The sequence below is a fragment of the Maylandia zebra genome, linkage group LG2 (assembly GCF_041146795.1).
Source record: "Maylandia zebra isolate NMK-2024a linkage group LG2, Mzebra_GT3a, whole genome shotgun sequence".
Taxonomy (NCBI): domain Eukaryota; kingdom Metazoa; phylum Chordata; class Actinopteri; order Cichliformes; family Cichlidae; genus Maylandia; species Maylandia zebra.
Window position 1 is genome coordinate 46,303,322 of NC_135168.1, and position 23,774 is coordinate 46,327,095.

Below are 23,774 nucleotides of genomic sequence, written 5' to 3' on the forward strand. Positions count from 1 at the left end.
AGGCTGAACTGCCCCCCAAAAACAAACAAAAAACAGGAACACTTTAAAGAAAATGTAAAAATGTGGTTACCAAATGAAAAGTACTTCTAAGAGCACCTTTTTGTCAGGAATAATGGTGCGTAAAGATATCTGAGGGCTTGTGGAATATAGTTCATGGAGAGTATTTGAGCAGAACCTCAAGCGGAATTTTGGCAGAAGTCAAAGACTATCATACTTCTCCTGCTTTATTTTCATTGCTGAAATTTAATCCATTGCAGAGCCTGTGAATCTTGAACGGAGCCTACCCCTCGCTCCTGTCAGCCTACTCATACCTGAAAGGGATGTAATGACCCACTTTCTCTCCTTGTCCCCCCAGCAACTCTGATGCTTACCACATTTGACCACCTTGCTGTGGACCACTACAGTCTGCAGCTGCTGTTAATTTACAGGAGCACTGTGCTCCCCCCTTTTCAGCTCCGAAGCATATATGACTAATCACACCAGTCATTTTAAACAACTTGAGCTCTCTCTGGCAATAAATCACCATGATGCCTGCTACTGTGCCCATAGTAGAGCTGCATTCAGGAGGGAAGAGAGCAGGGGGGACTTTGGGAGCTATTCAGTAGTATTGGTCAACACACTATTGTGAAACAAACTCGGGGACTGGGACGTATTGTTGTTCGATGTGTTGTTTGTTTCTATGATCTCAATAAAAATCAAGGTGAAAACAACAAAGGGTTATATTTTCCTTGCACAATAGCTCAGGGAATATGATCTTTTCCGGGACTCTTTGATAAAAGTGCACATTTTCCTTCCTTATTTCATATGTTTTTGCAGTTACAAAATCCACAACACCCAATCTACTGCTCTAAAAATATGCCGCATACATGGGGTTTTCAAAAAACACTCGAATGTTCTGTGAAATGTAACAGCAGCCCTACCCTTGTTTAGATTAAACCGAAGTTTGATGCACTTTGAAAATACCTTTAAAGCAAAACTTGAAACTAGAAGGAAGATGCTGCATTTTTCCTCTCTCTTCATCTTAATAACACAAAAAAAAAAAGTCCAAAAGGTGTACTTCTTTATCTGCAACTGCCAATGGTAGAGAGAATAGACGGATTTCACACAGCCTTTAATGATTGTGTTCAACCACCTTTGTGGGACATGACAAATGATGAAACCTTCTCCACATTCCACAAGCCAGCATGAGATAGATATGGATTCCACAGTATCAGCAACAAGGAAAAAGTAGTAAAAAACAGACAGGAAGTTAAACAACACAAAGGCCTGGGCTATGACTGCATCGTGCCATTACTCTTTTTTTCCCTGTCATTGTTCAATGTTGCATCCTCCCTTTATGTCTTTCCCTGCCAAGTAACCACTGTGGCGAGCTGAAGAACAATCTGCTGCTTGTCAGGAGCGCTGAATGAATCCTGTTGCTTATTGTTGAGGTGAACACATTATTTGAATACGACCAATCTCCTGTAATAAAAGGGCTGTTGTGGTTTATGAAATATTCATCAAAGGTATCCCCTAGAGACTCAGATGCATTCAGATGCATATCTCAGTATCTGAAACAGACCTCGGCAGACAAAAGATTGCGAGCACGGACTCAAAGCTTCTGGAATATACGGCAGACAGTCACAAGGGGAGTGACCTCTATAGTGGATACGTCTCCTTGTCGCCCTGCTGGTTTTCAGCCATTCCACCTCCTAATAAATCAACAAGCATGCACTCTGGGATCCAGCAGCTAAGTGGCATTTAAGAAACAGATTGTGAGAGCTGTAAAGCTGCACTTTGGATCATTTAGACGCAGGGCAATAATTTGGCCAGATGAACGGCATTAACGGCACCTGGAAAGTTTTTAACCCACTTAAGCCATTAAAAAAAAGTCAAAATAGCATTCTACTAAAAGTCAATGAAGGCTAAACTTCTTGTTGTACACAAGAGCAAAAATGCTTTCCATTTGCCCGGCTTCACCCAGTATTGAGGTTGTGACACATTTAAATTCACTGGCAATTTACCAGCTGATGACAATAGATAGTCGCCTTGCTATTTATCAGTAGTGCGTGTAGTGCATTTATCTGTCTGCAAACTTATGCATAAAAAGTGCATGGAAAGCAATAAGAAGTCAGTGTACATTCAGCTCACTGCAAAAATGCGAAGAGACTCTTTCTCCTACAAATAGTAACAGCATAAAGTCGGGCAGACATTTGTGGTTCAGTCACAATGATCAAATTGGTGCTGCCAACAAGAGCACAGCCATGTCTTTTCTTTAATGATCACAACACATATGACATACTCACAATCCCCCCAGCACTACTTCATCTGCACCTTGCAACATACAGATCAAGCTAGCTATGCCTGTAACAAGGTAGACATGTTAGAACAATTCCTAACAAAGCTGCTGGGAGATACAGAGGCTCATAATTGTTCAAACATTGTTTACACCATGCTTCTGCCTTGAAGACACAATAAAAGAAGGAGTGATAGTCCTATGCAGAGACACTGGGCTATCACACTGAGACTATGGGTACTGATGAGAAGCTCTTGGTCTGTTGCCATGGCCCCTGTGTGGGTTGCATGTCAGTGCTGGTCTGCCCTTCTTTTTAATAACACTGAAAAATACTTTGAAGACCCACAGGGGGAACAAAACACATTATGCTCCCAATGGTGTGGGTTTGTGATTTTACAGCTTAACATTGTCTCATGCTATTAAACCCCCCCCCCCACACACACACACACACAAAACTCAGGGGCATCATCATTTGACATGTTTTTTTTTTTCCAGCCTTTTTTTTTCAGCACAATCTTTTATCAAACCCAAATCGTGTTTAGCCACTGGTGAAACACATGCAAATTAGTCACTTTTTAGTCTTTTTTACCACTGGCTGGGAGCAGAAAATAAGAGAATTTGATGTGCTTATATGGGAACAAGCAGGTGATTGTTTTTCTCTGACTGAGGTAAATGATCAGGTTCTTGTTCCGTGTCATTTGTGGTAAAAAGGCTGCTTTGGTTAAAGTATAAACATTAAAAGCCTCTGCTTGACTAACAGCCAATGTCATTTCCATTAACCACCTGTTTGTGGCCAGTTCAGATCAAGTATTGGAAGTATTGGAGACACTTATTGGCAATTTACTTAGAGACTTACTGAATAGTTTTACAATAATTAGAGCTGACAACTTACCGATTACTCTGAGTCGTGCACCGATGTGGATTTTGGTGTTGACCTATTGTAGGTTCACTGATAGTTTGTCGAGAATGACAGAAAGATGATAAATCCCACATAGTAAATCTGAAGATGTTTTGTTTTTTTAGAGTAAATCCATGTAATGCTTGATTAAAAGTCTGTCTGTTTAAGGCTGAAAGCAGAACTTGAATCCACTCCGTATAATTTGGAAGAATGCTGTATCCTGAAGAGGATATGATATCCTATTTTCAACAACTTATCCTTCAACTTGTATTTCTCATTTGTTCATGGTAGGACATGGAAGTTTAAAAAAGAGAATATGGAAAATGCTCATGGTCATATGAAACAAGTGCTAAATACCAGGCAATGATTGCAGTTTGGATTAAAATTAATACTGTGCTGATGAGACCTTCAGTGCCATCGGTGCTGTAATAACCACTTGTGTTCTGGACCCTGGATCGTGGCTATGGTTTGAAAGAAAATGAAGGTGCTTATTGAAATTTAGGATAGAAAAATGTCATGGTGTCAAGTTTTACAAAGTTTTTTTAATTGTTCTCTTCCTTTGATTTCACAGACAGAGAGAATTATTAATGAATGCCAGCGACCTTTGGATTCGTCTTCAAAGCATGAGTCTAAATCACAGACAGGCCACTCTTTCAGTTATCAATAAACATGGATTGATGATTTATTCGAGGCCGTTTAAAGATACCTTTATAAATACACTCACTGGACACTTTATTAGGTATACCTTGTTACTGCTTAAGTTCTTAATGGCATAGATTCGAAAAGGTGCTGGAAAATTCCTCAGAGAATTTGGTTCACATGGACGTGATAGCGTCACAGTCATGATGCAAATCTTTCTTTCCACCACATCCCAAACCTGATCTATTGGACTGAAATCAGGTGACTGTGGTAGCTCAAGAAACCAGTTTGAGATGATCTGAGCTCTGTGACACATCCTACTGCTAGCAGCTGTCAGAAGATGGGCACACTGTGGTCATGTGTTCAGGGATGGAGACGCTCAGCAAGAGTACTCAGATAGGCTGTGGTGCTTTAATGATGCTAGAAGCTGCATTTGGCTGTTCCCTTATTCACATGGGGTCACCACAGCAGGAAGCTATTGTGCATTCAGAGATGTTCTTCTGCATACCTTGGTTGTAATAAATTGTAATACTGTTTCCTTCCTATCAACTAGAAGCAGTATGGCTATTCTCCTCTGACCTCTGGCATCAGCAAGGCATTTTGGCTAGAGAACTGCAGCCCACTGGTTATTTTCTCTGTTTTTCAGACCATTCTCTGTAAATCCTGGGGACAGTTGTGCAGGAAAAAACCCAGTAGATCAGCAGTTTCTGAAATACTCAGACCAGCTAGTGCTGCACCAACAACCATGCCACATTCATAATAACTTAAATCACCTTTCTTACCCGTTCTGATGCTCAATTTGAACTTCAGCAGCTTGAGTTGACCATGTGCACATGCCTAAAAGTCTTTCACAGCAGGAATGAGTTTTGATATTAATGTTTAGTGTACGACAGCATTGTTTTAATTAAACCCTGCAACATTTCACCCAGGCTATTATTTGCTCCTACCAGACAGCTAATGAGAGCCACATTATCTCAGCAAGAGACAAAAGGACACACCGCACTCTAAGAAGCCTCAGAGCCTTGGTGTAACCAGTTAGAAAAGAACTGTCAAGTTTGTACTCGCAGAAATGTCTAAACAACCATCCCACTCTTCCAATATTTAACATGAATTAGTCACCTTCCATTTCATCCACTAATGTTGCAACTGCTCATGCAGGTCGGTGGGTCAGTCCTGCTGCCGCAGGAAAAGGATCTCGACAAGCTCTATCAACATCAGCTGACAAAGTAAAGTACAATTTCTGGGCAAATGAGACACAGCAGCCTAGCAGCAGATGTCATCCATCATGCTTGTGGTGAATACATTCAGAAGCGTAAAAAAAAAAATCACAAATACTTCAGTGCATTAAATGCTTTGAAATATATAATGCATGTTAAATTTTAATGGCTCTTTTAAAATGACAGCATGCTGTGTGTCAAACACGGATTTCGAGAGGAATTAACAGCATGAAAATACAGTGCATATAGCATGAAATGGGATTGTCCGAGGTTACTAAAGGCTGTTTTCATTTAGTTTCTAATGAACTGAAAGGGAAGAGGTTCCCAAGCCCTTAGAAGCATAATGGATATCAAGGCCCTCGATGTGTCAATGTACAAGGTTTTTGAGCAATCAGAAAGAAAACAAAGTAGTAACAAAAGTATCAAATTCGAATTTGAGAGCACAACTATATCTTTTATGCATTTTACTCATTACTTTCTGTTTTACAAATGAAAAATACATGTTAAACTTTGGCCAGACTGCCAGACTTCTTTTTTGTGTGTGACAAAGGCAGTACACTGACGAAGGGCTGACAGAGGTTTTGAGAGAAAGATAGGCTTCTTCATCCTCTGGATTTGACTGACATGTTTGCTTAATGAGCGTCACCAGTTTTTCTTCCTTCACTGTCAAAGATCTGCTCATCTCGTACTTTACATGTCATTCTGGTTTGTGAATAAATCATGCCCATTCAAATCTTTAAATCCTCGCTAGCATGAGAACACTTTTGTTTCTACATCATTTCAAATTAAACATAACTCACAGAGCTTTTTAAACCAGATACTTTTGACTTGTCATTGTGGGGAAAGTACGGGTGTCACTGATTGCGTTAATGATGGCTATTATTAAAACAACCACTGAAGTGCGTTGCAGCCACTGTTCCAGGCAATTATCTAAAGATAGTACCCTTGATTAAAATTTTATCAAGGTGTTATTTTCAGAAATGAATATTGGAACTTTGCACTCGGTTCAAATTAAAATGAATACACTTCATTACTACTTAATTAATTAATAGTTAGGAAAAAAAACACAGCAAGCAGGTGGTGCAGTGTTGCCTCAAAAGAAGAGGGTTCCCGGTTCAGGCCTGCCTGGGGCCTTTCTCTCCATGTGTGCTTCCCCCCACAGTCCAAAGACATGCATGTTAATGCATGAGTTGAAATTGTGATGCGTAGGTCATATCATCAGTCCTGTGATGGATTGATGACATGACCCACCTCCTACTGTGTGAAAGCTGTGATAGGTTTCATCACTACTGGGACCCTGAATTGGAAAATAGCCTCATGTTACAAAATAAAACGTATGAAAACGTCTAGTTATTCACAAAAGGACTTACGTCTTTATTTTAATTAATAAATATACTTACAAGTGTCTTCATAAGTATCAATTATAATTAATTAACCAGTAATGGGGACAAACCTATGACACTGGGTGTTTCTACAGCAATAGTGAGCTACATAAATACAGTAAGTATGTCTACCAGATATCTGTCTATCTATTCTGCAGGCGCAGTCTTTCAAAGCTAAATTGTGCAAGCACACACACACACACACACACACACACACACACAACATAGAGTCTGTCTAGGACAGAGAGAAAAATGACAGCCAAAGTTATCAGAGTGTGGAAAAAAGAAAAAAAAAGAATTATGATAAAAAATGTAAGCAACTGAGTAATTTCACTGTGTTATTGCTATATATACATTATTTACTGTAAATAGTGCATAGTGCTAACTACTGTTTACCAGTGCAAACACACTATGCCTCCACAGAAGGTCCTGGGTTTAAATCTGAAGGCCAGCAGGGCCTTTCTGTGTGGAGTTTGCGTGTTGTCCCTGTGCCTGCGTGGGTTCTCTGTGGGTACTCCTCTCACAATAAATAGCACGTTAGGGTAATTGGTGCTTCTGAATTGTTGTAGGTCTGAATGTGAGTGTAAATAGCTGTCCATAGCTATGTGTTGGCTCTGTGACAAACTTGTGATTGATTTTTTTTTGAGTCTGGCGACAGCATCTTTCAAGTTGTTAATCCAAATTCTCCACTTATAGATACATATTAGCTAAATCAAACCAGTATCCTGAACCTGGTGTTAAGAATGTTAATGGTAAAGTGCAAATGCATGTGATCTAGTACCTCATACTGCGTGCAAAACATGCTAAAAATGTTCTCTCAAGGCAAATAACGAACTGCGAAAGTGTTATACTACTTTAAAATTTTACTGCTTTCCATTGAAGTGTCTTGCCTTAGCTACTGCATTATCACATCATAAAAGCGATCCATTCTTCAGCTGTGATTTGTAATGGTTTTGGAAGGCACAGACAAATGATGTTCCTCATAGTATCTGATCACAAAATTTTTTGGATGTGTTGTTCTAGATGGCATTGACAAATGAAGTAATTTGTGTTGTTTAATTTGGACTGCTTGCTGCTAACATGCTCCCCATATATATGTCCTTATAATATATATAAGTTTACGTATCTCTCTCTCTCTCTTTCTCTGTATGTGTATATGTATATATATGTGTGTGTGTGTGTGTGTGTGTGTGTGTGTGTGTGTGTTTCCATAGTTTTGTCTGCCATCCTTGGAGATGAAGGTCTCAAACTGTCAGATATGCAACTAAAGCTGTAACAATAGGTTAGCCCATAAGACCGCTGGTAAAATGGCATATTAGTTTTTTAAATCGAGACTTATGGCTACATAAAATCTGGCATAAATATCTAATTATAATGAGCTTCATTACATTCCTGAAAGCTGAGCTGCCTGGTTTACTTTACTCATTTTCTGTGTCAACACTTGAAGTGTCACAGGATGAAAGGTCCTAATTTAAAAAAAATGTGTTCTGCTGATTTTACACATTTTTTTCCACCAATGAAGGAAAACGAAATAAAAATGAAAAGCAAGCCTGGTGGATCTAGATGTGCATGTAATTAAAATGAGCAACTTTGAATGTTTCCACACACTTCACAGGTCCAATCAATTAATGTTATTTGAATGTTCTTTAACATAAAGACATGCACCAGGCAGGGACCTAAAGGTGCTGCTTCTCTCTTCACATATTGAGCATGATTAATGGGGAAAACTTACAAAAGTCAATGCAACTTTTTAAATTACTGACAGAAATACAGAGGAGCACGCTGACATTTTGAGATTAACTCATTTCTAAAAATATGATTCATCAGAGTATGTAATGACACAACGGCAACATCTCTATCTGCAGTCTCAAATATATCACGAAAGGAAAGATGAACAGTGTGTTTCCAGTCTGCAGCTTCTGCTTTAGCATTGTGGCTGTGAATGCACGTTGAGCCTAGAAGAGATGCAGACTTACCGGGAGACTGAAAGTGGATGTGAAAGCTCAATCACATTCTAAATTGTACAACAGAGCAGAGAGTCTACTTGGCAGTCACACTAGTGAGACAGGGAGGAAGGGGAAACAGAGTGTGGAAAAAGAAGGCGTGCATTTATGTCTGTTAACTCACCGCGGCGCGCATGCAAAATGCTGCACATGAGCTGCTGAAGTATTGGCAAAATAAAGCGCTGACAATTAAGATGCTGATCTTTCCTACACAAATATTATTCAGGCGTCTAAAAATGAAATCACAAACACACTAAAATGCTCCCTGGCACAATGAATGACTCCCGGTGGGCTTTGCAATGCTGTCACGCTCTCTGTTGCAGTCACCATCCCAGAAGAAAGGAATGTGTAACAACTGCCATGAAGCCTCAGGCACTCCACTGGAAACAATTTAAAACAACTCTCTTTTGTTTTTCCTGGTCTGCCACCCTTCCCACCCTCCGCCTCTTACCCAAGTAGAAGGCATAATGCATCATCTTAGGAGGGAGCCCACTGCAGCCTAATTTAACAGCCAGGGAGAAACACCAGTGGACACTGGCCTGCTAATGAATGAATGAGCCTGACATGTAAAATCAGAAAAGATTACTGACTGAGAAGCAGCCCTCCCAAAAGGTCCTGCCAAACCAGCTGTTTAGATAAGCCCTGTTGCTTCCTCTGAATAATAATTCCTTCGCATCAGACTGAGTAAACAAACTCCTTACACTCCTGAGGAGAAGTTTGCATCGTCTTCTTTTATTCATTGAGAAAATGTAAGAAAAAAAGCAGCAGCGAGACAGAAAGACAAAAACATATCATGATCAAATCTTGTGTGTCCTCCCCTGCTGCATGTTGACAGCTGGACACTGTGGGGTCTGCTGGGTGTATACAGCCTACGAACGATAAATAAACAAAGGGGGTGGGGGTTGGGGGCCAGCCTTGAAAAGCCATACACCTGTGACCAGTGGAAAAGCACCAGGCACAGCAGTGTTCATTAAAGAAGCCGGTCCTGACAGTGAGGCCTTTAAGAGGCCATCAGGAGCGACAACTCAGCAGCTACCTTGGGACCAGAGAGGGAAAGGAATCAAGGTGAGCAATGCAATTTCAGCTTGAATAATGGACCACTTTCCTCTGGTTTGACATTCATGTATTTCTCAGGCAGTTTTGCCATACAGACCAATAGCACCTGCGAGCCATTCAAGGTTCCCCAGGAAAAACTGGTTTACAATGTCTACAGCCTCACAATTACTCTGGGTCTGCTGCTGGCTGCAAATAATCTTCCTGAAAGTGGTTCATGAATTAAAAATAGTACCAAATATATCACTTTTAATGACATGAAAATGTGGATTTTGTATACTATGTGCCACAGACTTTATGCACAGCATACATCACTGTCTAGGTTTAATCCCTTTTTCTTGTCAGAGGAACTGTTTATAAAAATAATTTAATTAAGGCAAATTATTCTCACTTTTCTGTTGGATTCACCGCCAGATTTCATTTTCACAGAGTTGCTGATGTAAACTGGTAATAACAGAGGATTAATTTACAAGGAGGCAAAATCCCCCAGTGAGACTTGTGGCCCAGAACAATAATGAGCACATAGTAAACAGAACTTTGCCGTAAGCCAAAAGAGAATGCAGAGGCACCTAATCTACACACCGAAACACACAATGCACGCTGACACGCAAACAATCGCATGTAGACAAGCGCAACCACGCCCTCTCGCTCTCTCTCTCCCTCTCTATCGCAAACACAAGCTCACACAGGCAGAGAAAATGATAGCAGGGTATCTTCCCCAGGCCTCTGTAATAACATATGTTTGCAGGTAATTAAAAGAAGCTCTCCAGTGGTTATCATGTCATACTGAAAAACAATGCACCGAGCAAATTACCTTTATGCGGTTATTTATACCACATAAAGGTCACAATCCTTTGGTGAACTGTGACAACATAAGCGTTCATGGCTGAAGCTGTGCTGTGGTTTTGACTTCTAATTGCAATGCTAAGGTCAGCGATCTATGTAATATGCGGTGTGTAATAAGTATGCGTGTTTTAGTAGCTTTTTGGATTTGTTTTTTTAATAAAGGTACATAGTTTGCACTACCGACTGAGCACATACAGTGAGGGAGTTACGTTACCCAGTATTATAGCAATAAGATCTGAGCACGCATTCAGCTTCCTTTGGTGGTTAAATGCAAAGCTGTTGCTGTGACCAACAAAGAGTAGCGCATCCACTGTAGGTTATTAAAAAGTAAAAACATGTTTTTAATCATGTGCTCCGCCGTATTTTTCATTCGAGTATAATTTTAACTGTCGCCAAGATGCTATTCGAGCATCTACTTTGCACCTCTCATATTCAGGATCTGTTAAAACAGCTGGAGGAAACAGTGAGGACAGGTTTCAAACTGTGAAGAGACCACATCAGGAATGTTCTCAACCAACTCGTTTTCTGCTTGTGAATCTTTTGCTTTACACTTTTAAAGTGTTATCTTTTTTTAATGAGTTCCTCATAAATGTGTTTTGTACTCACTTTAAAACTGAGTAATTATTAAACTTCTGTTTTCTGGTGACACTGTGCAATCAGACTTTTTATTTAATCCCCCCCATACTGGGTAATTACATTAATTGAATATTTGACACAACAGCTGATGATAACTTAACACACTATGAAGCTATTAGGACAAATTTGTGGTCAAACAGTTGCATATGCTTGTCTTTTTGTTGACGTGGAAGTCGTTTACTCTTGCTGTTTTGCACCCGAAATACATATCTGGCTCTAGTTTCCTAAAAAATAATTTGATCTGGCTTTATTTATCTTTTGATATTTGGCCCATAGTGAAAAATAAGACATGTCACTTACTAATATTTACGGAAAAAATTATCTAATATTTCGTATATTGGTATCTTTGTTGGCAGATAAAGAACTCCAAAACATTTTAAGACATTCCTAATGAAAACATTGATTAGTGGAAAATGAGCCCGTAAGAAGGAATCTTATATCTCTGTGGAGGACTTTGGGATTTGATTCACCTACTATTGACAGTTGAGGCCGCCAAATTAAATACAGATGTTTTTGCTATGCTCTAAAGCGTTATTTATTCGCTTTGTGTGTGTTGTCAAAGTTTGGTGCTATGGGCTGCTGTCTCCAGCAGACATCCTGAGAACCCATAGCAGTTGTGAGCAGTTGCGAACCAGAACGAATCAAAAGAAGGATGCAGGTAGCTTACATTACAGCACAGCTGAGAGGGACACCATCACTGTTTACAACCTGTCTTCCTGTCTTGAATGTCAGCCTCTTATTGTGGGTAGATGCATTCTTCTGCCTAGAGCAGGTGTAGTACAGACGATACAGAAGTAAATAGACCCTACATGATAATGCTCACCTCACTGTTGAGTTTAAACAAGATTCAAATGCATGTTCTAGTTACTTGAGCACCGAAAGGCAAGTGGCATTCAGCATTCCTGAGGTGTGTGATATCACTACATTTAATATTTCCAAAAATGTGGAACTCACAACAAAATAATCAAGGTGTATAAAAACAAAATTGGGCCTGAGGTAAAACACGAATATTTGATATGAGGCGAATTTTGTGCATGTGCAGACTCTGTAGCCAATCTTGATTTGAACTCATATGCATGCAGCTGGGGAACCAGAGTTACATGTACAAGCATGTGCAGCATTTGTCTATATCAAAACCTATGTATTTCAAATGGGCACTCTCATATAAACCTTATGCTTAAGCTGAATTTGAGCTATCCCCAGAATGCTGATCTTATTGTGCCCCATATAAGACAACCTCCCCACCCTCCCACACACAACTATTTCCTAAAATAGATTAGGATCCCTCCCCTCGGCTTCTAATGCTGTGCTCTGCTGCCCAGGGTCTATACACATAGCTGCCAGACGCTGCTCAGGATTAGCTAGTGAGTCAAAAAGCATCCTGCTGCATATGATCTCACACCCTTTCACGAACCGAGGCATTGGCTGCTACGAGGATGCAGGAGAATTAATCAATCCATCCATCAATCCACTGTTTCAATCAATTTCTTTATTTCCAGCGCAGTGTTTGTAGTTTTGTTTTTATGAACACATAACTGAGTTGTACTGTGACTGAGGGAGCTTCCTTCCTATCTGACAGACAGGCGACTCTCTTTTGAAGTAACTGTGTCTCACTCCCTGATGCGGAGGCCAGACAATGAGCCTCCCCCCAGACCCTATTAAAGCAAAACCCAGGGTCCGCAGGTTTGATATTCATCGCCTGGGCAACCTCTACCATCAACACATTTTGTGCCACGTGAGAATGATCACAGCTTATTAAAGTGGAAATAATGACTGCTCTACCTCCGGCATGAAATATTTAACAAGGACAAAGGAGATGGCTCAAAGGTGATTCATATCTATGTTGAAAGGAGAGAACGTGGACAACACCGTCTTTACAGGAAGTGCAGCTGAACATTGCTTAACCTGAGCTTAGAAGGGACTGTCTGCAATTGAAATTTGTACCTCAATGGAAGCAGACATAGAAGAACAGTGGCAAAGGATGTTGTGAATTAATGTTTATTAGCTATCAACAAAGATGTTGGTATAACAGCAGCAGACTATACATCCCTCTCTTCATTTCATGCCATTTAGAGTTCACACAAAGCAGCCTTATGATTTCAGGTCTGAAATATGTACTAATTTTTAACCATCATTTCATTTAAATCATTCTGTCTCGTTACCAGCTGAGCTCAGAATGTATAGAGCATCCAATTTCTAGATGTGAAATTATTGATGTACTGTACTTTTCCTTCTAGCCCGAGTAAATTAGCTTTTTTGGTCCCTTGGGAAAATCAGGGGAAAAGAGGAGAGTAAAAATATTCTCCATCAAGTGTGATTGAATTGGATTTTACAAGATGAATTGCCAGGACAAGAGTTTATCCCAATTACATTGCCAAGAGGCTTCAGTCCTGCTGCAGCCACTCTGGTCAACAGCAATTAGGGTCAGCTTTGAGTTATCACGGTTTGTCATTGTGATACCATATTTACAGTGTGAGCAGAAAGCAGATAAATGCAACAGGGCAACATTTACAATAGTAAAAAGTGGTTTGTGGTTTGGGCCAAGAATTCATAAAATTACAGATCTGACAGCCAAAACACGAGCAGAGCGAAACACAGCTGTCTTTTCCATAGCCCACACATCTTTTAATCTACAAGAATACAATACAGACTGCAGAGACTGCCTCGAGCTCTTTTGTGTGGCCATCCATTTTCCTTTCTCACATAGTTTTTTTTTTCTTTGATGTAACCTGATGTGGAAACTCAGGGCGGCTTTCATCTGTCTCTCATGAAGAATCCACTTACCACAGATGGTGGCAATAAGGCTAATGACTGGCATATATCACGGAGATGATATTTAGTCTTACCTTCCCCAGGCTGGGGCCCCACAGATATCTCAGGCTGAAAACACAGAGAGCCAAAACCAGGAAGACCAGAGCGAGAATCAGAGCAATTCGCTGGTAGGTTTGGTACTTCGCCTTCTTCCCTTTTCCAGCCTCAACCTGCAAAAGACCAACTTAAGATTATTAATGTGATGCATTTATAAATGCCCCAAATATTAGCAATATTAGTCACCTGCTGATGGTAACTGAACAATAACAAATCAATTTGGAATAAAAACAAAGCCCTAGGTATTGGTCTAAGCTCAAAGTAAATTGCATGGAGCACACAGACCTGTCTGCAAACACACACCACTATTCCTCAGCAAAATGTAGTGAAGCTGTGGGTGGGCCTTCAGCCTAAAAGTTGTGTCTACTGAAACATGGCTGCAGCGGTGAAGCCCATCATCTTGGTTGAAGACGAGCATTCTCCATTTTTGGTTTGAGTCACACGCTTTCAAGTTTCACTACAGACTCGAGAGTAAATGGTGAGTGTTTGCAGACATTTCAGTGTCTTCCATGCAAACCTGTTTGGGATGGAGTTCACAGGGTGACAGCTAGCAACCTTGAGCAACACACATATATATATATATATATATATATATATATATATTCCATATTTTTGTATTGCCTGTATTATGCAACAAACAACAACCAAATGAATGTGAGTGTTTAATACTTATTTTGTTATCAAATGCCATAAATGCTCTTGCAAGTAAGAGAGTAACAAGGAGGTTTTACATAACGTGGGCAGCAGCTGTAATAAGATCAAACATCAACTTCAGCAACATTTGCTGACAGATTGTTTTTTCTGGGTCTTTCTTTAGCTACATAAATATATATATATATCTTTTTAAAGCAAACCAGCCGATGAAATGCACCTTGGCGTAACAGAAATCAAAGCGACACAGACTGAGCGGTTTAACTGGAGGACAAATACATAGCAAGCTCTCCCAGGGAACAACACTGCACCCGCTATGCCACCAGACATCGCTGGCCAGAGATCAAAGATGGATGAAGCCATGCCACCCGATGTAGCTGTACAGAGGTCACAGGCAGATGAATCTTTGCAGAAGTCACAGTTGGGTGTTATACCAAAGAGCAACACCAGTGAACAGCAGGAATACAGTTTATGTAGCCACAGGTGGGTTGGAATTAATCACTTGTTAGAGAGAAGGATACTGAAGGAAAAGTTCAACCAGAAGTAGATAAAGAGTATTTCTTGACAGCTGACAAGATCAAGTTTGCACTTCTCTGCATACCACAGATGGCCCAAAAATACACCTCTATAGATGCTCCTCTGTGAACCTTATGCTGGATTATGCTTGAAACAAAGAGTGTGTCCAGCACTTTCAGAGATGCTACAGCTGTGAAACTCTGGTGCAGTTGCTACACAGACATCAAATCATTTTGTGGATGCTTTTGGCAATCATGTAGTAGTTATTGTGGACTGTCTTGAAATTTACATTTAGAAAGCATCAGATCTGAAAGCTAGAGCAGAGATTTTTTTCCACTACAAGCACACATACATCCTAATGTTTCTTATTGGCATTACACTACAAGGAGACATCACATCCTAACGCTGTGGAAGTCATATCACTGGCAAGCATGTGACTAAGAACAGTGGCCTTCTTCATAAACTATTACCTGGAGATTTTATTGGCAGATTATGAATTTGACATGAGCGAGAGCGTAGAAGTAATGTGCGCAGAAGTAACAAAAGAGGGTGACTCGATGCATATGCAGGAAATACAAGCGTGGCCTTACAAGTCAGTATGGTGTTCTTTGATTTTCCTTGAAGGGATTATCTTTGTGCTGTGCAACAGCTAATATATATTCCAGTGTTGTTATGAAATTAAAAACCATAACATAAAATATGAATGAATGTGACCTGCATATGCTGCATTAACAACATTATGCAACATTTGTGTTTCTATATTAAAGGAATGGGAAAATATATTCATGGAGCTATTATTGTCTTATGAAATACAGAAAATGCAAATATGTGACTGGTTTATGGCAACAATGTAGTACAAGTTTGGGATCCCATTAGCAGGTTTGTTGACTTACTTCACTGAGAGCAAAGACAAATTTTTCAGCGCTGTCATGGCCGCGTTTTGTGTTTCTGCCTGCCAATCATTTCTATGAAAAAAGGTAATAAATGGTTAAATCATCATTAAATTATAACTGGCTGTTATTGGACATATTCTAAGAAATTCTACCCCTTAGAAACTGTCAGACACATTACTACAATTTCCATGACAAAAGATAAAAGAAAAGAAAAAGACAAAAAACAAAAACAAAAAACCAGGTGGTCCAATATGGGGTAACCCGTTTTTCTCCTTGAGTTTTAAGGGAAGTGTGGTGATTTTTCAGCTGAGAAGAGTTTGTTGGTGAGTTTCGCTTTAGTTAAAAGAATAAAGATATTGTTAAAAATCAAATTTCTTCTACGTATGGATGAATGCAACCAAAAGCTGTAAAACCATCACTAGGTTGAAGAACTGAGGCTACATATAGTACCTTCATATAAAGAATCTTTTTATAGTTGTTGATATAGTACATATACAACAGGTTTAATTAAAGTTACAAAGCAACCTACATGGAAAGGTTAATAATGCCACTTCAATTCAAATAAAAGAAGTGGCAAATAATTTAAAAAAGGTCAAAAGAAGTATAAAAGACACAAACTATGCAAAAGTTCATCAGTCTGAATGTGGCTTAGAACCATTTGTTGAGGAGGCATAACTGGGTCCTATGAACAGGTGATGGAACCTCTCAATTGCACACTGCAGTTGTAACTTGGTTAAAGGCTTAGACTGTGGTGTTGTGGAGACTGTAGAAAAACCTTGGTGAAAATGCGCTTCCTTCTGACAGAGCTGCTGTCAAAGTCCACGTCTGGTAAGACACAAACCACAACACATTCAGTCGGCATCCAAACTACAAAGTTACAACAGTTTGACCAAGTTTGTGTTTGGGCACAGCTGTAGTACTTCTGCATCCAGTTTAAGTCGCTGTTATCTGCACGGGCCTGCAGAATGCAGTTGTTACAGCACTAAATAAAACAGCCTTTCTCAAACAATGCCTGAAATACCATGAATTTCTTTGAATGAAGCTTTTAGTCTAACATAGGTCTGTCTTTCTATGTAATGGTAATGTGACAGCAATTGCTGTTTTAACAGGGGCCCACACCCTCCTCACAGTTAACAATAGCAGTTCTGGAAACAGTGGTGGACAAATATAATTGGGTATTTGAAGATGCTATTATTCCAGCTCTTGATTTCCACCAAACAGGGCATGAATACCTGTCTCTGAGCTTTCACCACACCTGCCTCTGTCTCTGTTACTGTCACAAAGGTGCAGTAGGGACATTGGCTTAAATGAAAAACAGCCTGGTTGTGAGTGAGCAAAATCTGAAGTATGGTGACAGGTCAGAAAGTGTGGGCTTGTGCCCACACGGACTTGTGCGGCCAGCACATATCCCTGACATTCAATTCTCTACACAGATGCACTTACCATGTGCCTTTTTTTTTTTTTTAGCTGTACCTGAGGACGAGTCTGTCTTGTAGTCCACCTCAGTGTAGACCTTGTCCACATCAGTGGGCATCATCCAGTAGGCTGGAAGGTCAGTGACTGTTTTGGTCTCCTGGATCCAGCTTTTAAACAAAAGAGCCCCGGCCTGTGGCCGGCCAAGCATGTACAGCACTACACTTGGCCACTCAAACCGGTTTGAGCAGAGCTTCACTGAAGCATTGATAATACAAAGCATAAGCCACAAATAATATAAATAATACAAAAAAAGAAGAATAATGAAAAAGGCTGAAAATAACCTCCTCTTTTACTTGATATTAATACAGACTCTAGTCAAAAACAGTATAAAAACAATAACATGTCTTTTCTGGAGAACACACAGACTGAAATGTGCCCTAGCTGAGCTCAGTCTCTAATGATCGGGGGTTAAAAAGGGAATGCTGTTCCTGCACCTTCAGTTAATCCGTAATTGAATCTGACAGACAGATTGTATACATAGTACAGCAGAGTAAGTTAATTTTTTGTCTGCTGCTCAGTTACTAACTTATGACTTGCTCATTAATAAACGAATGCCATTCAGTGGTGACTCACCCACTTTCAGGAAATCCTTTTTTCTTCTTATCCCTGCCATGCCTTCATGGTGCAGATGGCAATAAAGTTGTGGCTACTGTGCTTCAGCATCGAACTAGTTGCTAAATCGCAAACAGTTCAAATAATATCAGCTTGTAAGAAAAGAAGTTAATATGTAATAACTTCACTCTCAGAGGCAGGGAACACGTAAGAAAGAGATGACAGGAGAGCAAGATGAGTGTTTTTTTAACGATTAGCTCGTTTATTTCATGAACTGGACATTTGCATTTGCATAATTTTCTAGCTCATGCTAGATTTGTTTAATTAGTTAATAACAATTCATGTACCAGCTTATTATTCAACTTATAGCTCGCTGAATTAATTTGCCTAAATCCAGAAAGAGCAGGAAACCTCAGAGCAGCAGTACAGGTCAGCCTGTCTGTACAGAACACAAATCTACTGGAGCTCACAGCACAAATTACAATGTGAATGATTTCTAAGTGATTCTTTCTCCCACGCTGCACCACCACACACAATCTTAGGGTTTCTCCCCCCCGCCTCCCAAATCCCACTTTAACCCCTCGTAATGACTAAATGTGATAGAGTGTTTGCTTTAGTGTACAGATCAAAGAGATGTCTATGTGGTTGGTGTGGATTACCTACTATGCTTTTTTAGTCACTGACTGAAAATCTGCAGCTACTTATCCCAACAGTTAGTAAATTCAAGGTGGGCCTCGGGAGAGTTGTAATTTATGCAGTGCTCAGGAAACAAGCACAGGTGGAAAACACATCTGAAATTTTTAGTTGCAGCAGCTTGTTGAGATCAACAGATCACTCTTTGTGTTTTGTAAAGGTTGGCCTTGCTCATTTTCACTTAACTTTAACCTGCTATTATAGGTGTACATAACATAAGCTGAAGCTCTGCAATTGGATATTTCTTGCAAAAGGCTGTTTGGGACTCGAGTTGATTTCTCCTGCTAATATTTTTATGGACACAGTTTGCACATTAAACCTTTTTTTTTGTCAAAGAACTAGCTATTTTCTGAAGCAGTTTGTCTGCTTTAATGCCTGAACTTGCTACTTCCACTATCATTTCTTTGTCTCAGTTTCCTATTTACAAGTACAGCATTTAACCCAAACAGCTGCCATTTCATCTGGCTACTCCGAAAAATGTATCCACCTCTCAGGATTCTGATGACAAAAACATATAGCCATCCCTGTGCCAGGCGCAGGGAAGAACAGATTGCTACACATGTCACAGAAAGGTTACAATTATTAAACTTTTCTTCAAATTAAAACTCTGCCTGTAGTAGTCAATTCCCCAAGCTTAAGGCCACAAATTAATAAAGACAGGCTTTTGTTCCACCAGAGCTCAGGCAGGGAGAAAATGAAAGCTACTCATTCACACTGGAGCCCTTTTGAAGGTCTCAGAGGACAACAGAAAAGCAGATATGTCCAAAAAAAAAGAACCAACTTCAGTTTGCAAAATTAATCCTGCTTATCTTGTCTTTTAAATGATGATAAAGCAGCTTTCTTTTTCTATTGTGGCTGTGGTTGTTATAGCATTTAACCCTGGCAGATTAGGTAGCATTTTAACATACAAGGGTTCTGTATAATATGCAGGAATTATTTAAAAATAACAGTGGTATGGCTTTTTTTAACCTTTGACTGGTATGCTGATAAAAGATTAGCCACAATTCTTCCAAATAATGCATTTGTTCTGGTCTTATTTCCTTATTTTAAATTGCAGGATACATGTGGCATGACTAACGGGAAGACGAATTGAATTTCTGGTAGCTAAATGCATTAGCAGCTTAACTTTAGGAAAGACACAGAAATCATTATTCAAGATAACTTATAAACCTAAATTATACTTTTGCTATTATTGAATAGCCACTGTTTTTATTTGACATATTAGAAACAGTAGCCACAAAAATGTGAGGTGCAAGTGTTGCACATTCCTAGGGCATGATGAAAAGCAGAGGGCTACTATCAGGGAGCCAGAAATTCCTTGCAATATAAATTTCTCAGAAAGAAAAAAAAACAAAAAACGGTGGCTGAAATCGTCTGGTCTCCTGTGGCAGGTTGCATAAGCAGTGGAAACTTAACAAGAGGACAAACCTCTCTGCCTGTGCTTTGAATATCGAATACTCAGAGGAAGAATGTAGGATTGAATAGACAGACAGAAATAAAGGCACGGATGGAGACAGAGTAAGCAGTCTGAGCGCACAGCACCCGCCAACTAGTGTTTAAAGGTTTAGGAGTTCAGAATCAGCCAGGCAATTCCTCTTGAGCTTTGTGAGGAAGAGTGCCTGGAGCCCCCTGCTGTTATCATGCAAAGAGTGAGCACTTTCATGAGAAAAACCCCACAACAACAACAGAAAAGGTAGCTCACGTAAGCAACAAGCAGAGGCAGGGGTTTATCACACTGGGCCACACTCATATGAGCATTTTAATTCCTGCTAAAGCAATTCTGTAATACAAGTCAGACGCCACAGGTGATTTCTTTTAATCATAACTATTCACGTACTGTGTATTCATCATGAATATCTGCAGAACAAAATGTCATCATTTCTTTGATGCACGGTAAAAGAGTTTACTTTTGTCATACATATAGAAAAAAATATAATATTACACCGCTATGAATGTATTTACCCCTGTGCTCATTTTCTGTTGCAAGTTCTCTCCAACAAATTAAGTGTGTGAGAAAAAAGTAGCAGAAAAAAAGATCTCAGAGCTGAAAATCCTGCCTGTCTTGGTCCTTTATAATAAAGTCTGAAATAAAGACATTTCTTGGTGTATATTTGTATGCTCCTTTCATTTGAGAGGCAAAGATATTATAGATATAAAGCAAATAAAATGGTCCAGATGAGACTACATATGAGAGTGGAAATAAAAGAAGAAAGCCAAGGTGAAAAGCCAATCCAAAAAGATTTAGATGAAAAATTTAATATTCAGGGCAAAACTCTCATCACTCAGCAAGAGATCAAGCCACACTTCTTGAATAAAAAAAAGAAAAAAGGTAACTTAAATCTGAAATACTGAATGATTATATTACTTTTTTGAAGTCACTAATAAAACTTTTCTTTGGACTTTAGAGAGCTCAAATTCTACATGGGTTAAAAAAAAAATCAATAATTATTAAACATAATCAGTTAATTGCTATAAACCAATAACAAGAAGAAATCTGACTCACATCTTTCCACAGAAGCTGTTGACTGCTGGATTGACTGCTACCCTCCATGATGCAAAGCCACAGGATGAATCTTTCCGATCCTCTTAGCTGGGGAAAACACTAAGGCTCTGTAAGGCAAAGAGTCTCAGCTTCATTCCATTGCTATAATTTGGGAGGGTGCCGAAGGGGAGGGAAGTTTCAGATGGAGTGGAATTACTAAAACATTTGTGATACCCATTAAAAGCAAGGCAGATGTCTCTCCTCCCTACCTTTTTCATTTCAAAGGTGAAGAACCACAAAAGATTTCAAGCTGAAACACAAACCCTCTGTTAAATAAATTACATACTACACTGGGATGAAAAATACTGTGATGTTTCACTCAAATCATTCTTAGTTGGAGGACATAGAGTTTGTAGGCGATAAATGTATGTGTGTAGGTAGGTAAATTGTTGGTACAATTTATATTTTTTTCTGTATTATTGTCTGAAGGATCAAACAGAGTTCAAGTACCTTCTCTCTGCTTTTTTCAGGTTTAGCAAACAAGAGCTGAGCTGACTGAATAGCAGCATAACGAAAGAATCAGCCCTATAAAATGAAAATAATTTGCACTTGTGCACATACAGAAAGAAAGTGGGAAGGAAGCAAAGGCATAGGTCGATTCGAGGCATGTTTTAAGACATGCTGCACTGCATTACTTCTGTTCCTCCATCCGAGAAATCGTCACAGTCTATAAAAATGCAAATATTGTTCATTTCAAAATCTCTTACTTCACTGAAAACTTTGCTCATAAATAATTTTTTACAAACTTTCCAGCTAGTGACATAACAAACTAAGCACCTTTAAAAATGCCACATTATTGAATAACTGAAGCTACTCAAATATGGACGACCTAGAACTTTATACAGCTCTTGGCGTGCTTAATAATCGTGTATGTACCCATTTATTTCTCTCAGCCGTTTGGCTCACCATAGCATTTGTTTTTGAAAGTGTCACTGCGACTGTGTGCGATTGCTCCTGCAGGTTCTTTGGCTTTCTGGTTAGTGCTGTGGTGGAAAAGCTCACAATACTTAATTTGAGTCAAAAGTTCACACTGGTTTTTAGTTTCCTGTCTGTAATTCATGGTTTGTTTCGAGCTTAAGTGCATATACAATACCCAGCTTTTATCTTTAAAATTACCATTAGTTGCGTTCTTACTTCAAATAAACACAAAGAAAGAACAAAACACCATCCCAACCAGTGTATTCTGCAAACTCATTCAGTGGCAGTTTGGAATTTGTCATTACAAAACTGTTTGGGAAAGACTGTGGTTAATAACATTAATAAAAATAGTTAATTTCGGGTCTATGAGAGGACAGAAATAACCTTAAGTTGTGCAACATCACATTCAGTTCTGTTTCTACAGAACAACACTCACAAATCGTTTACTTGTCTAGTTTGGATGTAAGTTCGGTTGACTAGACTTGACTTTTTTTCCATTTTTTATGGTCTAAAAATGAAACCAAAAGCTTTTTGCTTTGTTATTACCCATTATTGCTTCAGTCTTGGAACTCAAACATGCAATTTTAGGTGTCTTGGGTGTAAGCACCATTATTTGATGACACTGAAAGTCTGTTGGAAACAAAACAGTTTCAACTCCTAAATAAACATAGAGAAGCATTACAGGAATGTGTGTTTATTTATGTCCAGTAGTGACACTTTTTATCAGGAATTTTATTAGTGACACCTATTCAATTGCTCCTTTTGGAAATATCATAACCAGCTGGTGGTAATTCAATGCATTTAGCCTTGTAGATGGTTGAATTTAAGAGTTACCTAAGCTCTTAATGCACATTGGTTTTGAATATTTGATTAAACTGACCTAATGATACTGCAAGAGGATATTAATGGTTTGATTTTTTTCTGTAATTGCTGCATTGCTGTAAGAGTAGACCTTAGAGATGAACCACAAACGGTGTGGAAAAAAATGCTCCAGAGTTGTGGCTGCAAAAAAACAAACCAACTCAAATAAACAACAACAACAACAAATCCACATGGAAAGCTGTGAACACATAGAAACAGAATAATCTGCTGCGTGCCTTCTGTTACACAGCAAACATAATTTGTATAATTTTATTACATTTGTAACATCTGATGACTCATTTCCCATTTGGAAACACTAACTTTAGACTGTTCTTCCTGCTCCTCCCGTAGGCCCCTAGAAACTGTGATTATGTTTGATTTGCTTTCATACACAGACACAAACTGTCCTTTTTCTTTCTGTGACAGTCGGGATAACTTTAAAAATGATTTAATCCAAGTGGCAGTACGCAGTTGATTACAGGACAGCATATTCTTTCAAAACCCCACTGATGGGACTCATCACTGAGGATGCTAGAACGCGTTACTCGTTACTGGGATTTAGATAGGCTCGTTATTCGTTACTTCGTGTGGTGGCATCGCGGAGCTTCCACAGATTCAGTAACATTAGTAAGTGGTGGAGGCCAGCAGGTGGATGAGGGAAAGAGGCAGGAGAAGCAGAGACCTGAGGCGGCCGCCGGTCCGAGTGTCAGGTGAACTGAACTTCAGGTAAGAAGTTATGACCTGCAGTCTGTCTGGGTCAGATATAAACCAAGTTTGGGTGGAGTTTATTTTTGTTATGCTGACTTTTTCGTACTGCGTGCTAGCTAGCATGACGGAGTTTCTATACAGCTGGGT

At 39.4% G+C, this 23,774-nt stretch overlaps 1 protein-coding gene across 1 annotated transcript in view; it reads right to left on the reverse strand.

Moving 5' to 3' along the window:
- Positions 1 to 21,208, reverse strand: part of tnmd (tenomodulin) — a 66,382-nt gene extending 45,174 nt beyond the window's left edge. The window contains exons 1-2 of the mRNA XM_024805255.2: positions 21,102 to 21,208; positions 13,796 to 13,930 (exon numbers count right to left, since the gene is read on the reverse strand). Of these exons, the coding sequence (XP_024661023.1) occupies positions 13,796 to 13,930; positions 21,102 to 21,149 (183 nt within the window). The 5' untranslated portion in view covers positions 21,150 to 21,208. The remainder of the gene's footprint in view (positions 1 to 13,795; positions 13,931 to 21,101) is intronic.
- Positions 21,209 to 23,774: the final 2,566 nt, after the last annotated feature.